Source organism: Diceros bicornis, chromosome 27, assembly GCF_020826845.1.
Source record: "Diceros bicornis minor isolate mBicDic1 chromosome 27, mDicBic1.mat.cur, whole genome shotgun sequence".
Taxonomy (NCBI): Eukaryota; Metazoa; Chordata; class Mammalia; order Perissodactyla; family Rhinocerotidae; genus Diceros; species Diceros bicornis.
The window spans coordinates 36,574,279-36,589,813 of NC_080766.1; the positions used below are offsets into that span (position 1 = coordinate 36,574,279).

The 15,535-nt window shown below is 39.1% G+C and overlaps 1 protein-coding gene across 5 annotated transcripts in view; it reads left to right on the forward strand.

The window, feature by feature from the left end:
* Positions 1-14,741, forward strand: part of DOP1B (DOP1 leucine zipper like protein B) — a 98,973-nt gene extending 84,232 nt beyond the window's left edge. For 4 of the 5 annotated variants that reach the window (XM_058523071.1, XM_058523069.1, XM_058523072.1 and 1 more), the window contains 6 exons: positions 37-165; positions 9,635-9,771; positions 11,303-11,358; positions 11,580-11,741; positions 13,573-13,702; positions 14,204-14,741. In XM_058523071.1, coding sequence (XP_058379054.1) covers positions 37-165; positions 9,635-9,771; positions 11,303-11,358; positions 11,580-11,741; positions 13,573-13,702; positions 14,204-14,455 — 866 coding nt within the window. In that variant the 3' untranslated portion in view covers positions 14,456-14,741. Of the gene's footprint in view, positions 1-36; positions 166-9,634; positions 9,772-11,302; positions 11,359-11,579; positions 11,742-13,572; positions 13,703-14,203 lie in introns of those variants that run through there. The other variant, XR_009215796.1, reaches the window with a different exon arrangement.
* Positions 14,742-15,535: the final 794 nt, after the last annotated feature.

A 15,535-nucleotide genomic window follows, 5' to 3' on the forward strand; every position in this document is an offset into this window, starting at 1 on the left:
TCACTAAGTGAAACTTATTTGCTGTGTTTATTCTAGACATGCAGAGCAGTTCTTTAAAACTGTTCTCGAGTTTTGAGCAGAAAGCCGTGCTGGTAAAGCGCCAGGCTTTTGCTGTCTTCAGTGGAGAGCTTGATCAATACCACCTTTACCTGCCTCTGATACAAGGTAAGAAGGCCATCCCACCCCTGCACCCCTGCCCCGCCCAGAAGCAGGTAGATAGACCCAGAAGTGCCTGAGCTGGGCTGCCTGCTAGGAGGGCCCACAGCACATTTCAGTAGAATGGTCGAGTGTTAAAATGAGTACCCAGCAGGTTTGATCATAGCAGAACTTGGGACTATATCGGTAAATCTGAAACTTTATTTTAAAAATCAATTATTATAATGCTATTAATTTTTATTAGGTAGTTTTAAAAAGCCTGACGGTACTTCTCAGCACTGTCTTCTGCTAGATTCCTCCTGCAGTCAAGACACTTCGAATTTACAATACTAACTGAGGCCAGGGAAGGAGCAAGATTTTGGAGAAGTACCAAGTTTTTCCTTAACAGTTTTTCTTTTCTTCATACTTGCTATATTGTCTGCTTCAAAAATGAATTATTGTAGATATTGTACATGATTTTGAAGGGTTTTCTTCCTCCTTATAAAATGTTGAGGCTGCAAAGTGGACATTCTGTTTTTAATTTACCCTCCTCCAAGACAGGAAAGAATCTTCAAATAGGAATGTATTTTCCTTAATACTCATAGCCTCAATGGAATAAAATAAAATTAATACAATTCTCGAAGGATTTTTTGTTTTAGTATTATGAAGGCTAGAGTAACGAGTCCACAAATACTAGAATTATGGTGTAAATTTTAGGGGGGAGGTCAGGTTTATTAAGGTATAATTTATATACCGTAAAAGTCACCCTTGTGGTTATACAGCTCAATGGATTTTAATAAACACATATAGTCGTGTAGCCACCACCACAGTCAAGATACAGAACATTTCCATCACCCTAGAAAGTTTCCTCATGCCCGTTACAAGTCACCCCCTCTGCTTGCCCCCAGACCCTGGCAACCACCAATGTGCTTTCTGTTCATATAGTTTTGACTTTTTCAGAATTTCATGTCAATGTGATTAGATAGTATATAACCTTTGAGTCTGACTTCTTTGACTTGGCATAATGTAGTTGAGAGTCATCCATTTTATTGTATTTATCAGTGGTTTATTTCTTTTTATTTGCTCAATAGTATTCCATTCTGTGGTTTATTTACCCATTCACCAATGAAAGGGCATTTGGGTTGTTTCCAGGTAGAATTATGATATAAATGTCTTACTCTACGCTTTAAAAAAATTTTTTTTATAAACATCTGTCAGCTCACAAAGCATGTGCTCTTCCTAAAGTCATCTTTAAGATGACTCTTAATATTAGTACTATTTGTCACCCGACTTTCCTACTTGGTTAACTGTTTGAAAGGTCTTATTGTTTTAGTTCCAAACAGTAACAGCTTTCACAATTATTAATTGTGACAATATCTTATATTTGCAATAATAAAAAACCTTTATAGCTGACAGAATTTTAACATGTAAAGCACATAGGGAGATTTTCACATCATAATATCTTGAATACTTAAGATGTATGAAGGCAAATATTCAGGTATTACAAATCCAAGTAGCATACCTTTCTTGAGTTACTGATAAGAGGTTGAATCAATCAGATCATGACCAGGAATGCCAGGAAGGTTGATGGTAGGCTCCAAAGACTTCAGCTGAATGTAGGCAAAGCTGAACTCTCTTTCATCCCTAGACAATAGTGAGGGGAGAAAGAACAGCCAGAGGAATCACTTTTCCTCACGTGCAGCATCCGTGACTGTGCTTGATGCACCTGGCCACTGGACGGTGGTCTGAAAGTGTAGCGTTAAGCCCACTTCCTCAGTAGAGGCAAGAGGAGGAAAACAGAAAGGAGAGCATGTTGGGCAGTGTACCTAGCTATCCTTTCAGTGCCTTTTCACTCTGAGAGCAAATACTTGTTCCTTCTCCTCTGTCTCCCATCACTCACTCCCAAAATTTGGGCTGAAGCCCAGAAAGCTAAAGAGACATTATTAGGGGTATAGAACAAGAAAAGAAGAGATGACAGCCTTTCTCAAACAGTGGTGTCAAGAATTTGACATGGCAGGATTTAAACATCCAACAATTCTGAGAAATCATGCCTCTGAGAGGGAGAGAGAAGTAGGGGCAATATAATACTATATATGTTATTTATAATCTATTTATATATATAATATATATTTATATATAAAATAAAGTCAGCATAATGCTGACTTAAATAGGAGATGGTTTTTGTGTTCTTAGGGAAGGAGAAATTTCTCTAAATAAGTACCCTCCATTTGGATAGCTCAAGTGCTGTATTTCCAAAAATACTACATGTTAAAAAAAATAAACCTTTTACCCCCTTTAATTCTTTATTGATTGGCAGTTTATGAAGCATTTTCCTCTATATTGTCATCGTCCCCAGGACTCTTGATAGCCTAGCCTCCGTGAGGTCCTGGGCTGATAGAATTCAGAGCGTTCTCTGACAGTCTTGGGACACTTGACTGGCTCCTGTGGAGCAATGATGCCCAAGTCAAGGGAGGAGACTCATCCAGAAGCTTCGAAGTTGCACACCATGGTAAATAGTTGAGGCCTAATCAGAAGAGGCAGAAATAGGGAATTTCTAGTGTTTCTCTTCTGGGATACCCTCTGGGTCTTTTTTCCCTGGTTTATAGCACCATCGAGTAGCACCGAAAGAAGTCAATGTGCACAGTGTGGGAAACTGAGCAGCCCCATACATCTTGGCTCAGAGCGACGTAAATTTTACATTGATCATGTCAACCTAAAACGCAAACTTGCCAGTTATTTTACCCTCAAATCAAGTTTATTCAGGAATAGCCAAAAGAATTGCAATTTGGTATGTGCATGCTATGGTGAACCATAGGCAAATCCGGAGAGACAAGGGAAGGGGCTTGCCTTTATAGAGCAAAACAGGGTGCAGGGAGGGGCTGTTATAAAGGAAAGTCCGTTGGGGGAAAGTAACAGTTCTAGGTGGCAACAGCTTCTCATTGGCTGAGCTGTGGCCTTTCTCATTGGTTAGGCTGTTGCTGGGTGGGGAGAGAAATCTTCCTTCAGTAGTAAAGTGCTTGCACTTCCTGTAGGAGATGAAAGCTAATGTCTCTTCCTGTTTGGGTAATTGACAACGTATAATAGGGAATGAGAGCTCCCCATACAGGCCTTCCTGACTCCAGTTTAGTTGAGGTTTCCCTTATTCATTTCACAATCATGGAAGAAGCTGTAAATAAGCCCAAAGCAATTATTTAATTTAAAATAAAAGGACAAAATGCTGTTTGTCTAAAATGAGAGGGGGACATGCATCACTCCCTAACAGAAGCCCCTGAGTATGGGATCAGAAATATTTAGAAGCAATGCTCTGTTCCCTTTAAGCTGGATGAGGGTGGCTCATCTGAGGTCCATTGGAGTACTTTCTGTCTTTTAAGTCTTCCTCATTTCCTATACATATTAGCTCTGTTTTTACATCAGAATATTGATGCTCAGAGAGATTAGGTCCTGCCTAAAGTTGTGTTGCCACTAACTAGCAAGACCTGGACTGAAATCTGAGCCTCTTGGCTCCCAATAATAGGCTGTGGTCTTGAGTAGGTGTCCTTTGAGGTTGGTGGAGTAGGAGTACTACTCTCATTTCACAGATGGGGAACAAGGACTCAGGAGATTAAGTGGCCAGCCTAAACGAGGTTCTGCAGCCTGTGACGGTGGTGCAAGGATTCTGGCTCAGGCTTTCTCCAGCTATCTGCTCAGAAGGACTCCTTAAGCTTGTAACGTTTATCACTCAGCTAAGAAAGGAACATTAGAGGGACTGGCCCAATGGCACAAGAGGTTAAGTGTGTACGCTCTGCTGCGGCGGCCCGGGGTTCACAGGTTTGGATCCCAGGCGCACACTGACGCACCACTTGTCAAGCCACGCTGTGGTGGCGTCCCATAGAAAGTAGAGAAAGATGGGCATGGATGTTAGCTCAGTGCCAATCTTCCTCAGCAAAAAAAAAAAGGAGGTCTGGCATTGGCTGTTAGTTCAGGGCTGATCTGCTTCACAAAAAAAAAAAAGAAATATTAGAGACTGAAGAAAATTCGAGATTCTAAAATAGATCATCTTGGCTGAAGAATAATCTCATGAATTTAGCTTTTATTTGGAGCACCAATATGAAACAAGCCCGGTGTGTACAAACCACTTTTTTTTTAGTATTTTCTATTTTGAAATAGATTGACTCACCAGAAGTTGCACAAATAGTGCCGAGTGTTCCTGTGTACTCTTGGTCCGGCTTCCCCTGTTATAACACCGCCCATAAGCATAGTCCATTATCAAAACCAGGAAGTCAACATTGGAATATTACCATAACTCAACTAGAGACTTTTCAGATTTCACCAGTTTTTACATGCACTCTTTTTGTGTATGTTTGTGTGTGTGTATAGTTGTATGAAAGTATCACATACGCAAATTCTTGTGGCCAGCACCACAACCAGGATACAGAACTTTTCCAACACCACTAAGCAACTCCCTCATGTCACTACCTTTATAGTCACACCCTCCACCCAGTCCTAACCCCTGGAAACCACTGATCTGTTCTCTATCACTGTATCTCAAATTTTGTCTCTTTGAGAATGTTATATAAATGGAATCATACAGCTTTTGAGATTAGCTTTTTTCATTTAGTGTAATGCCTTTGCAATCCATCTAAAGGCAAGTGGGGTACATCCATGGGTGTATCAAGAGTTTGATCTTTTTTATTGAGTAATAATGCTCCATTTTATGGATGTATCACAGTTCATTTATCCATTCATCTAATGGACATTTGGATTGTTTCCAGTTTTTGGTTATTACAAATAAAGCCTCAGTGGTAAACAATCATGTACAGGTTTTTGTGTGGATGTAAGTTGTCATTTCTCTAGGATGAATACACAAGGATATGATTACTGGATCCTACAGTAAATGTATGTTAACTGTATAATAAACTGCAAATGCTTTTCCAGAATGGGTGTACCGTTTTGTATTCCCATTTACACAGTAATTCAAATGTCATTATCCTTCTGATATCTATATGGTCTGTAGAGATAGCCCCTCTTTCATTCCTGATATTAATTTGTGCCTTCTCTCTTTTTTCTTTGTCAATCTTGCTAGAGGTTTATCAGTTTTGTTTTTTTCAAGTAACCAGCTTTTAGTTTGATTGATTTTTCTGTATTATTTTTTGTTTTCAATTTTATTTATTTCCACTCTTTATTATTTCATATTTGCTTTGGGTTTATTTCATTCTTTTTCTAGTCTCTTGAGGTGGAGGCTTAGATTATAGATTTGAGCCCTTTCTTCTTTTATAGTGTAAGCATTTAATGCTGTAAATTTCCCTCTCGGCAATACTTTAACTGTATCCCACAAAATCATGTTGTATTTTTACTTTCATTCATTTCTTTGTATTTGTTTTTATTTCCTTTAAGACTTCCTCTTCAGCCCATATCTTATTTAGGAGTGTGTTTATTTCCAGGTATTGAGGATTTCCCTGATATCTTTCTGTTATTAATTTCCAGTTTGATTCCTTTATGGTCAGAGAACATTCTTTGTAGGATTTAAATCTATTAAAGTTTGTTTTATGATCCACAATATAACGTATCTTGGTGAATGTTCCATGAGCACTTAATGAATGTGTGTCCTGCTGCTGTTGTTGAGTGGAGTGTTCTATAAGTGTTGATTAGAACCTGTTAGTTGATGATATTTCTCAGTTCTTCTATATCCTTACTGACTTTTTTCCTAGAAGTTCTGTGAGTTATGGGATAGGGATGTTGAAGTTCCCAGCTATAATTGTCAGTGCCTGTTCGCCTTTGAGTTCTGGAAGTTCTTACTTCATATATTTTAATTTTATTTTATTTATTTTTTCCCCCAAAGCCCCAGTAGATAGTTGTGTGTCATAGCTGCACATCCTTCTAGTTGCTGTATGTGGGACGCGGCCTCAGCATGGCTGGAGAAGCGGTGTGTCGGTGCGCGCCCGGGATCCGAACCCGGGCTGCCAGCAGCGGGGCACGCGCACTTAACCGCTAAGCCACGGGGCCGGCCCACTTCATATATTTTATACGTCTGTTGTTTGGTGCATACACATTTAAGATTGTTATATCTTCTTGTCGAATTGCCCTTTTTACCACTAGATAATGTCCCTGTTTGTCCCTGGTATTTTTCTTTCTCTGAAGTCTGTTTTGTTTAATACTAATAGAGCCACTACAGCTTCCTTTTGAGTAATGTTTGCGTAGTGTATCTTCTTCCATCCTTTTACCTTTAACCTACCTATATCATATTGGAAGTGAATTTTGTGTAAGATAGCATATAATTGGGTCATTTTCTTTTAATCCATTCTTCCAATCTCTCTTTCTTAATTGAAGTGTTTAGACAATTTACATTTCATGTAATTGTTGGCATGTTAGGATTTATTATGCCATTTAATTTCTGTTTATTCCTTGTTTTTCATTCCTCTGTTTCCCTTTCCTATTTTCCTGAGGTTACTTGAACATTTTTTTAGTATTCCATTTTGATTTAACACATTTAAAGTATTTTTTTAGTATATCTCTTGATATAGCTTTTTGTAGTGGTTGCTCTAGGGATTACAGTATACATAATATAAACATACTTCTGTGGTCTACTAGTATCAACACTTTACCACCATTTAGGATGCTTTTCTCTTCTCCCATGTGGTGTAGTTGTTTGAAATATTACCTTTACTTATACTGGGAACCATAAGACACAGTGGTACACTTTTTGCTTTCAACTGTCCAACATAATTTAAAAACTCAAGAGAAAAGAGTATTAGTTTTTCTTATGTATTTACTCTTTGAATTGCTCTTTTGTCATCCTTGATGTTCCGTGTTTCCTACCATTACCATTTTTCTGTCTGAAGAACATCATTTAGCCATTCTTTTAGTGCATATCTGCTGACAACAAGTTTTCTTAGTTTTCCTCCATTGAGACTCTCTTTATTTCACCATCATTCTTTTCAGTTTGGTTTTGGGTGTTTTCTTTCATCTTCATTCTGGAAGGATGTTTTCATTGGAAATAGAATTCTGGGTCAAAATTCTTTTCTTTCAGCCCTTGAAACATGTGCCACTCCTTTCTGACTCAGTGGTTTCTGATGAGAAATCTGCTGTCATTTGAATCATTGTTCCCTTTTAGGTAATGTATCATTTACCTCTGACTTCTATCAAGATTTTTTTCCTTTGTTTCTTGTTTTCAGAAGTTTGATTGTATGACTGAATGTGGACTTCTTTGGTTTTATGTTTTTTTAGAGTTCACTTACCGTCTTGTATCTGTAGATTTATGTCTTTCACCAAATTTGGAAAGTTTTCAGTCATTGTTTCTTCAAATATTTTTCCAACCTGTACTCTTCTTCCTCTCCTTCTGGGACTCCAGTGACACAAATGTTACATCTTTTGTTGTCCGAGTGGTTTCAGAGACTCTGTTCCTTTTTTTTCCAATCTTTTTTTCCTCCTGTATTCAGTTTCAGTAATTTTTATGGATTCTGTCTTCGCCTTCCCTCTTTCCTTTGTCGCCTCCATTCTGCTATTGAGCTCATCAGTGAGCTTTTCTATTTCAATGATTGTATTTTTTAGTTCTAAAATTCCATTTGACTCTTTTTTGTATCTTCTATTTCTTTGCTGAGACTTTCTATTTTTTATTTGTTTCAAGTGTCCATAATTAATTATTATAGTATTTTTAGGCAGCAGCTTTAAAATACTTTTCTAATAATTCCAACCTCTGTATATCTCTGCATTGGTGTCTTTTGGTTATCTTTTCTCATTCAAGTTGAGACTTTTGGCATTCCAGGTTACAGACTTCTCAGATGCCCAGGTCAGAATAAAATAAAAAATTTAAAAAACTTGGGGCCAGCCTGGTGGTTAAGTGCATGCGCTCCGCTTTGGTGGCCTGGGGTTCACAGATTCAGATCCTGGGTGCAGACCTATGCACCACTCATCAAGCCATGCTATGGTGGCATCCCATATACAAAAAATAGAGGAAGATGAGCACAGATGTTGGCTCAGGGCTAATCTTCCTCACCAAAAAAAAAAAAAGAAATGAAAAATAAAATTAAAAAATACTCTAGGGGGGCCGGCCCGGTGGCGCAAGCGGTTAAGTGCGCAAGCTCTGCTGCGGCAGCCTGGGGTTCACCGGTTCAGATCCTGGGCGTGCACCGACGCACCACTTGTCAGGCCATGCTGTGGTGGCATCCTGTATAAAGTAGAGGAAGATGGGCATGGATGTTAGCCCAGGGCCAGTCTTCCTCAGCACAAAAAAGAGGAGGATTGGCAGATGTTAGCTCAGAGCCGATCTTCCTCACAAAAAAAAAAAAAACTCTAGGGAACTTACTGCCAGGTCTTTCCTTAAGTTCCAGGGTTTCTAGCCACTACAGCCTTGTTTTCTTCATCTTTCAGTTTTCTGATAGTTGGTTTATGTGTTTTGTTCAAAGTTTTTTTTTTATTGCAATTAGAGAGATAAATAGGATGTAGTATACTTAACTCCATCTGTCCAGAACCAGAAGCACAAACCACTTTTTAAAAATGCCAGGTTGGGGCTGGCCCCGTGGCTTAGCGGTTAAGTGCGCACGCTCCGCTACTGGCAGCCCGGGTTCGGATCCCGGGCGCGCATCAACGCACCGCTTCTCCGGCCATGCTGAGGCCACGTCCCGCATACAACAACTAGAAGGATGTGCAGCTATGACATGCACCTATGTACTGGGGCTTTGGGGGAAAAAATAAAAAATAATAAAAAAATTAAAAATGCCAGGTTGTTTGTCAAGTGTCTGAGCTATACCCGATCCTTCATTTGGTCAGAGTACTTTTAAAGACAAGAAGTAAAAACCCACTCAAGCTAGCGCAAATAGAAGTTTATTACTAATGTCCTGCAGTGAACCTTAACCAGCATGACCGTAGTTCAGCTGTTTGCTGTAGCAATTTGTCATGTTCCTAAGAAGCCTTAAATTATGGAAAAAATCGCATTCTACAAACAATTATGTCAGTGGAGAAGTAGAAAAGACTGTTAGGGTCTGGAGAGTTTAACTCACAACTTTTTTTCTCGCAAGATTTAAAGTTTTTGTCATAGCCATCAAATCTAAACTTTACTGAATAAATCTATTTTATTCACTCGCTCCACTTCCCACTCCGTACCCCAAAATATGATGTCATTTGCCAGCCAGTGTATATGGTCCTTTAGTTCCATCACTCACCAAGGACTGTCTTTGGTTTCTGTGTCTCATAACTCATATTCTTAGGAGAAAATGTAAGTGGTCATTGATCCTGCAGTGGATTTCTGGCTTGAGTCAGAAGTTCATGCCTCTCTGCTCAGCTGTGGCAGCAGAATAAGAGCCACTTGATTCACTCCGCTTAGCAAAGACCATGAACTGCTGCACTTCACAAAGAGGAGGCCTGGGCGTAAACAAGGGACACAGAAATGTTCTCCTAACACCCATTTCTTATACCGGGTTGTTGTCAAATGTCAGAGCAATTACAATTTTACTTTTCTTCGTTGTCTAATGAGAAACTCGAAACTGCATATTTGTGTGACGTCTTTAAAATCTTCTTTCCTTAGAACGCCTGACAGACAATCTCAGAGTTGGACAGACATCCATAGTTGCTGCTCAGATGTTTCTTTTTTTCAGAGTTTTGCTGCTAAGAATATCTGCCCAACATTTGACTTCACTGTGGCCAATAATGGTCTCTGAATTAGTAAGTACAAATATTTTACTCTTGAAAGCAAAGTTGGAGCTTTTTAAAATGCTTTTTCAGGAATAACATACTATTTTATATGTATCTAATTTTTTCTGTTGAAATATAGTTGGCATATATATCTAATTTTATCAGCAAAATCTTCAATCAAGTTGGTAGCTCTTGGTTAAAAAGAGAATATTTTTTCTTATCCTATAATCATGTTTGATCTCTCAACTGTCAGTTGTTCCAAGTAATTTGTACTGTTTCATATTATTGGCTATTTTTTAAACTGTTTTTTTTTCCAGTTTTATTGAGATATAATTGACATACAGCAGTGTATAAGTTTGAGGTGTACAACATAATGATTTGACTTACGTATATTGTGAAATGATTACCACAATAAGTTTAGTTAACATTCATCATCTCATATAGACATGAAAAGAAAAAGAAAAAAAGGTTTTTTTCCTCGTGGTGAGAACTCTTAGGATTTACTCTCTTAACTTTCATATACCATACAGCAGTGTTAACTATAGTCATCATGTTGAACATTACATCCCTAGTACTTATTTATCTTATAACTGGAAGTTTGTACCTTTTGACCATCTTCGTCCAATTTCCCCTCCCCCTACCTCCTGCCTCTGGTAACCACAAATCTGGTCTCTTTTTCTATGAGTTTGGTTTTGTTTTTCTGTTTTTGTTTTTGTTTTTGTAGATTTCACATATAAGTGAGATCATACCGTATTTGTCTTTCTCTGACTTATTTCACTTAGCATAACGCCCTCAGGGTCCACCCATGTTGTCACAAATGGCAGGACTTCCTTCTTTTTTATGTCTGAATAATATTCTATTGTATACATATACAACATTTTCTTTATCCACTCATCTGTTGATGGACACTTAGGTTGTTTCCACATCTTTGCTATTGTAAATAATGCTGCTGTGAACATGAGGGTGCAGCTCTCTCTTTCACATAGTGTTTTCATTTCCTTTGGATATGTTCCCAGAAGTGGGATTGCTGGATTATATGGTAGTTCTATTTTTAATTTTTTGAGGAACCTTCATACTGTTTTCCATACTGGCTATACCAGTTTACAATCCCACCAGCAGTGCACAAGCGTTCCATTTTCTCCACCTCCTCACCAGCACTTGTCTCTTGTCGTTTTGATGATAGCCATTCTAACAGGTGAGAAGTGATATCTCATTCTGGTTTTGATTTGCATTTCCCTGATGATTAGTGATGTTGAGCATCTTTTCATGTACTTGTTGTCCATTCATATATATTGTTTGGAAAAATGTTTATTCAGATCCTTTGCCCATTTTTTAATAGGATTATTTGCTTTTTTGATATTGTGTTGTATGAGTTCTTTATATATTTTGAATATTATCCCCTTATCAAATATTTGTTTTGCAGATATTTTTTCACCTTCTGTAAGTTGTCTTTTCATTTTGTTGATTGTTTCTTTTGCTTTATTTGCTATTTTTTCTGGACATATAAACATTAAGCTAGGTTCTCTCAAATAGTAACTTGAATTCACATTTTCTTTTTAAGATTCAGACATTCATACAGCTTGAAGAAGATCTGAAAGAGGATGATGAATCATCGAGGTAAGTAGTGCAAGGGTCTGTGCACATACGTGAGGGTAATGGGCGTCACTTTATGACATAGGGTTATCTCACACTAAGTATTCTTGAAGTACTTGTGAAGGGACCAGCTATTTGGACCATTTCTTAAAAGGAGAAAAACCTTCTTATGGACATTGCATAGACAACTGGACTACAGCAGATGTGAGTGAATTTATAACAAGATTTTCTTTGCAAATTTATAGAAACAGCAACAAAATGAACAGAGTGAAAGTCTCAGTCGCTGATGGGAATGGGCCCTCAGTGGGGGAGATACCCCAGAATGAACTCATCTTGTATTTATCAGCTTGCAAATTCTTGGACACAGCACTCTCTTTTCCACCTGATAAGATGCCGTTATTTCAAATGTAAGTCAAATAAGACCACGTGTCCTCTCTGGAGTAGGCGACTTCTCTTTCCTTGTAAGCACTCTCAACTTGTTCTTTCCTCTGCAGTATGTGGGTTCCTAGTGGCCGATGAGCCTGCTCAGAATACCAAGTTTCAGATTACTTGCAACATCTGTGGTTTCGTGAATTTGGCTCACGGTAGTGTTTATGGATGGGTTTCGGGGGGGAGGGTGTATTTAGGTGGTTTTTTGACGCTGAATGTTTATAAAACAAGAGGCACCCACTGGTGGTCCTCAGTGCATTTGTGTAGATATTTTTGTCCATTTGTTTTTAGTTAAATAAATGGATCACGCTGCCTCCAGTTCACTTTGCCCTGGTTGGCTTACATTTCTTGTAGGCTTAACACAGCTGCTCGTACGTTTCATCTCGTGCCTGGCCCCAGATGCCACTGCTCTCTGTCCCATCCCCCTGAAGAGAGTAATCGTGTAGAAATGTTTGTGGTTAAAAAGTGGGTTCTCTTTAACTGCATGTTACTGAGTGAAAGAAGCCAATCTGAAATGGGTACCTACTTTATGATTCCAACTGTATGACATTCTGGAAAAGGCAAAACGATGGAGACAGGAAAAAGACCAGTGGTTGCCAGGGGTTAGGAGAGAGGGAGGCAGAACATAGATGATTTTTAGGGCAATGAAACTACTCCGTATGATACTATAATGGTGGATACATGTCATTATATGTTTGTCCAAACCCATAGAATGCACAGCACCAAGAGTGAACCCTAAGGTAAACTATGGACTCTGGGTGATAATGATGAGTCAGTGTCAGTTCATCAGTTGTAACAAATATACCACTCTGGTGGGGGATGTTGAAAGTCGGGGAGGCTGTGCCTGGCAGAGGCGGGCAGGGAATATATGGGAAACCTCTGTACTTTCTGCTTGATTTTGCTGTGAACCTAAAACTGCTCAAAAAAAAAAAAAAGTATTTTTTTAAGTGAGGGTTCTGATGTACGTGAACATGCATAGCAACGTTATTTATAATAGGCAAAAAGTGGAGAAAACCTAAATGTCCATCAATCGACAAATGGATAAATGACATGTGGTATATCCATACAAAGAAATATTCAGCAATAAAAAGAAATGGGAGCCAGCCCCGCGGCTTCGCAGTTAAGTGCATGCACTCCGCTACTGGCAGCCCGGGTTCGGATCCCGGGCGCGCACCAACGCACCGCTTCTCTGGCCATGCTGAGGCCGCGTCCCACATACAGCAACTAGAAGGATGTGCAACTATGACATACAACTATCTACTGGGGCTTTGAGGGGAAAAAAAAGGAGGAGGATTGGCAATAGATGTTAGCTCAGAGCCGGTCTTCCTCAGCAAAAAAAAGAGGAGGATTAGCACGGTTGTTAGCTCAGGGCTGATCTTCCTCACAAAAAAAAAAAAAGAAAGAAAGAAATGAAATAGTGACACATTCTACAGTGTGGATGAACCTTGACAACATTAAGTGAAAGAAGCCAGTCTTAAAGGACCACATATTCTGTTTATATGAAATGTCCAGAATAGGAAAATTTGTAGAGACAGAAAATAGATTATTGGTTGCCTAGATCAGGGGGTCTAGGGGATAAGGGGTGATGGCTAAAGGGGGCAGGAATTCTTTCTGGGGTAATGAAAATATCCTAAAATTGATTATAGTGATGGAGGTACAATTCTGTGAATATACTAAAAGCCACTGAATTGTACACTTTAAATGGGTGAATTGTATGGTATGTGAATTATATCTCAATAAAACTGTTCAAAAATCTGTTTTAAGTGGGCTCTGAGCCAGCTTGCCTGACCTCGGATTTTTTTCCTCTAGTTACAGATGGGCATTTGTTCCAGAAGTGGACACAGAGGGCCCTGCCTTCCCATCAGATCTAGAGGAGAATCACCAAGAATGCAAACCCCACACTGTTAGGATTCTAGAACTTCTGAAATTAAAATATGGGGTAAATGTTTTCATTTTTTAAAGTATGTTCATGGCAGAGGGGAGAAGGTCTAAGCAATGAGTGAGCTACTGATATGCCACTTGATTTGAATGACTTTGCATAATTTTCAAAATCTCTGAGAGATAAAACTTGGAGATGGTTATAAAGTCCATCTTTACTTTGTCATTTATATGTCAGTCTCTCATCCTAGTTGCTAAGAGGTAAAGCTTCCTGGATAACACAGTCATGGAGAAGGAGTCCTACTTACTGAGTCCCTTTGTTACTTAGAGGAAGGGCCTGCTAGGAGGAATGGTGGGGGCCTCCGGTGAGGGTGGGCTCAGGATGAAATGCTGGTGGAAGATGTCAATTGAAGACCTGGAATTTGAGTTTATGCAGCTGTCTTCAGTGCAGATAATGAATTTTCATAAAGAACCCTCTCTTAGGTTTAGCTGCCTACACATGCTGAGCTCGCCTCTCTAACCCTTAGCAAAGCCACATCATTTTCATGGGTTTTTCTTGCAGGAAATTAGCAGCTCTGATGAGATCACCATGAAGAGTGAATTCCCTCTCCTGCGCCAACATTCTGTTTCCAGCATGAGGCAATTGATGCCATTCTTCAAGACTCTAAATTGTGCTTTTAAAACCCAAAGTAAACTGCCCGCTGACACTCAGGGAGCTCCATCCTTAGAGTTTCCTGTCACAGATAGCCCAAGGGTCTTCAAACAGCTGGAAGAATGTGTTGAATATGATTTTTTGGAACATCTGGAATGTTAACCTTGGAAGACAGAATTTGTTTAATCCGTTTACTGATACTTCAGTGAAAACCAGGATATATTCTAAACAAGAAAGGAGCCAGGGTAGTGCTTTTAAACAATTCTGAACTTAGATTTCAGATAATTTTCTGTTGGACAACAAAACACATTTCCCTAAATGCCTTGTAATATATTTGGATCTGATTGTATGTTTCTTCCTCAATTTATGTAAAGAAAATAAAATTAATATATCATCTAACGGTAGCACAAAATTTGTAATATGAAGTAAAGTTCTAGGAGAATGAAGAGTTGATTTCTTTGCTGATGCAGATATATGGGTCTGTCTCAGTGTATTTCTCTAAAAATTTAAACTTGTTGAATATTTTTAACGTTTTACACGTGTGTCCTTTAACGCATTTATTTTGGTACTGCATTTTAAAACTAAAATATATTATTTTCTGAAAATAATAGTTGCCCTTTACCATTGACTCTTCAGCAGAGGTGAGCGCTGGAAGATATGTCAGTGAATTTAAGTCTTGCGCATTAAAATCAGGTGTTTGCACTGTGCAGTTGCGTAAGAAGTACATAGTTTTCAAAACCCTGGCAGCTGTCACCTTAGTTATGCACCACCGCATACCTTACCAGCACTTTCCATTTAATGCAAATCAGTCAATGTAGTCGTGGAGCCTTTAATGCCTGAAACTGCTGTCACGGAAACTCACTGTTTGGACTCTTCCCTTTTACTCTGTCCTATCTGGGATCTCTCTACCACTTTGCAGACATCACTGTTCATTAAAATAATCCCTTCCTAGACCCGGGCTTCTCTAGCCTGGCAGCACGTCATCCCACCCTTTCCGAGCCTCCTTGTCCTATGCCAGCTACCCTATTTAGAATCCTGGCTTGGCGCCCTCCTCCGCTATGGGTGCTTTCACTCTCTGCCAGTGAGCGTGGTTTGCCTTCCTGACCTGCCTCTCTCATGTCTCCTTTTCAGCCACCGGAGCATTATGTGAAATCACTTGCCAGGTCAGATGATACATCCTGTCCTGATGAGTGTGCTCAGATCCTTCTTTTCTGTAGACAAGCGTGTTTTGGAATTTGACTA